Source organism: Limulus polyphemus, unplaced genomic scaffold (genome assembly GCF_000517525.1).
Source record: "Limulus polyphemus unplaced genomic scaffold, Limulus_polyphemus-2.1.2 Scaffold4318, whole genome shotgun sequence".
In the NCBI taxonomy this organism is placed as follows: domain Eukaryota; kingdom Metazoa; phylum Arthropoda; class Merostomata; order Xiphosura; family Limulidae; genus Limulus; species Limulus polyphemus.
The window spans coordinates 21,572-24,097 of NW_013669928.1; the positions used below are offsets into that span (position 1 = coordinate 21,572).

The window sequence follows — 2,526 nt, forward strand, 5'->3', positions numbered from 1 at the left end:
AAATCAGTTTTACAGTAATAATGATGATTATTACGTAGATCAGTTTTATTGTAATAATTATGATATTACTTAAATCAGTTTTATTGTAATAATGTATGATATTACTTAGATCAGTTTTATTGTAATAATTATGATATTACTTAGATCAGTTTTATTGTAATAATTATGATATTACTTAAATCAATTTTATTGTAATAATTGTGATATTACTTAAATCAGTTTTATTGTAATAATTATGATATTACTTAGATTATTATGTTAATAAAAATAATTAAATCACTAAGAAATTCGGTTTAGACAACACCTTTCCTGTTGACTAGTGTGGATAGTTGAAACTATAACACCTAATTAATTTAAATAACAAACTATGCTATCTTCAATATTTTTAGAAAAACTAATTATGTGTTTTAATAGTATATATATATATAAGAAAAGAAACAATTTATTATCAGGTTTTAGGTTTCTATTTGTTTTTCTTTCAGGAATTCCTCTTATTCTGGTTGGTACATGGACCGCTGTGATGGCTACGTTTCACTCAGAAACTGTGTACGCTGGTTTCTTATTGGTCTAAGATATTTTGACTAAGATACTTTGCACTAACTATTTACGTGTAAGATACTATCATCAGTATATAAATGTATTTTCCAGAAAACTTAAGATGTTCATGTAAAGTACTGTCTCTGAATTAATGTCTCTCGTATTGTCGTGATCTAGTGGTTACCTTGCTGGGCTGCAGATTCAAGGTCCATAGTTCGAGCCCTGGGTTTCACGCTATAATCGTGAAATTTCATCATTCAGTTAAGAATAAAAGAGTGGGCGGTTGGTGTTGTGTATTTATTTCCTTCTGGTCAGCAATTTTAAGTTAGAAGGTTTAGAGACGTCTGAGTTAACCCTTTAGCCAGTGTGTGTGACGTAAATCAACTCTTGAATTAGAAATACTAAATACCGAAAACGTCAACCCCGTGGTGATAATGCTAATTTAATCAAAATATTTTTTATTTATTGTTTTATTTAACAGTTCGATAAGTCTGGAACTGTTGTATAATTGTCATTACTTACAACTACTTCTTGAGAGAATTAAATACGAGAAACTTGAAAATCGTCTTTAATTTTTCAGATGTTGGTGGGGTTATCCCTTTAACTCTTATTTCTGGATCCTGGAAGGACCCCGAATTTTTTGTATTTTGGTAAGTGATTAATAAAGTATAAGATAACCCGTTTCAGAAAGGAATTGTAAAATTCCCTTCCAAAGTAAAATAAAATGACCTGTAACAGAAATTAACAGTAAAAATGTGTCCAATGAGTCAGTTTGGTTAGAATAATCCTTCTGCTTGAAAGAGTGACAGTTAGGCTACGGAGCTTAAGATATTTAATTAAAATGAACAGCGAATTTGTTATTTATCTAACGTACTGTTTTCACTGACACTCTTGCACTAACGCGGTATTCACATCTTGTTCCAAGCTCAACAGTTATGTAACTGAAAGGTTAAACTATTTAAAAAATAAGTTTCATAACATTGATAAGCTGTTGTTGCTTCAGAAGCAGATTTTGACATTTATAATTAGAAGGTTACTTGTACTAACTGTAAATGTTGTGGTGGTGGTGACACCGTTTGATCACGTAACACCTCCCCCACGAAGAACTGTCTAACAGAAATCTCCGACGAAGTATTAGCCGATAGGAAATTAGAATTTCTTAAAAATGATTACTTTTTCGCGCATTAATGATGGTGTAGGAAATTGTGTCGTAGCGTTACCTAGCAACAGATTTATATGTTCTGGTGGGTGAAAATTGCTTTCCGTACAATACATGCGAGAGAGTTGACGCCAACACTTTTTTAATTCGTTTTTTTTTCACTTTCCATTCGTCTGAAGTGAGTCTATCGAAAAATGAGGTGGCATAATATGTGAATTCTTGTACCAAATACAGGATTTCTCAATTAATTTTTATTCGTGTAAAGGAAGTTAAATATTCGAAAAACTCACTCTACTCAGAAAGCCCTCGTGCTCTATGAAAACTTCAAAACGGATATTCGCCACTTCACGGTTGTGTAACTAATGCACCAACTTAAGTTAAAACCGTTACGTTACTACTAAACTCTTTAATTTTACAGCCTTTATTTAGATAGGCCAAGGCATTGTTGTTGTTTACAATATGTCATTCGTGTATGTTTGGAGGATTAAGTCCCTTCAAATACCACACTTTGAGAACATTTTGTGAGTCTACAAAGTCGAATAAAAGCCAGTATATCTTATTTAACAATCAAAGATTAGGCCGGTGTTATTTTGTAAACAACAACCTTAACTGACTACTGGTGACACAGTTTGGTTTAATATCCTCAACAGTAACTGACTACTGGTGACACAGTCTGGTTTAATATCCTCCATAGTAACTGACTGCTGGCGACACAGTTTGGTTTAATATCCTCCACAGTAACTGACTACTGGCGACACAGTTTGGTTTAATATCCTCCACAGTAACTGACTACTGGCGACACAGTTTGGTTTAATATCCTCAACAGTCAC

The 2,526-nt window shown here is 32.5% G+C and overlaps 1 protein-coding gene across 1 annotated transcript in view; it reads left to right on the forward strand.

Annotated features, from left to right (window-relative positions):
* The window catches only part of LOC106470952 (PDF receptor-like), a 23,663-nt gene that overhangs the window by 9,143 nt on the left and 11,994 nt on the right, over positions 1-2,526 (forward strand). The window contains exons 5-6 of the mRNA XM_022399593.1: positions 483-546; positions 1,118-1,187. Coding sequence (XP_022255301.1) covers positions 483-546; positions 1,118-1,187 — 134 coding nt within the window. The remainder of the gene's footprint in view (positions 1-482; positions 547-1,117; positions 1,188-2,526) is intronic.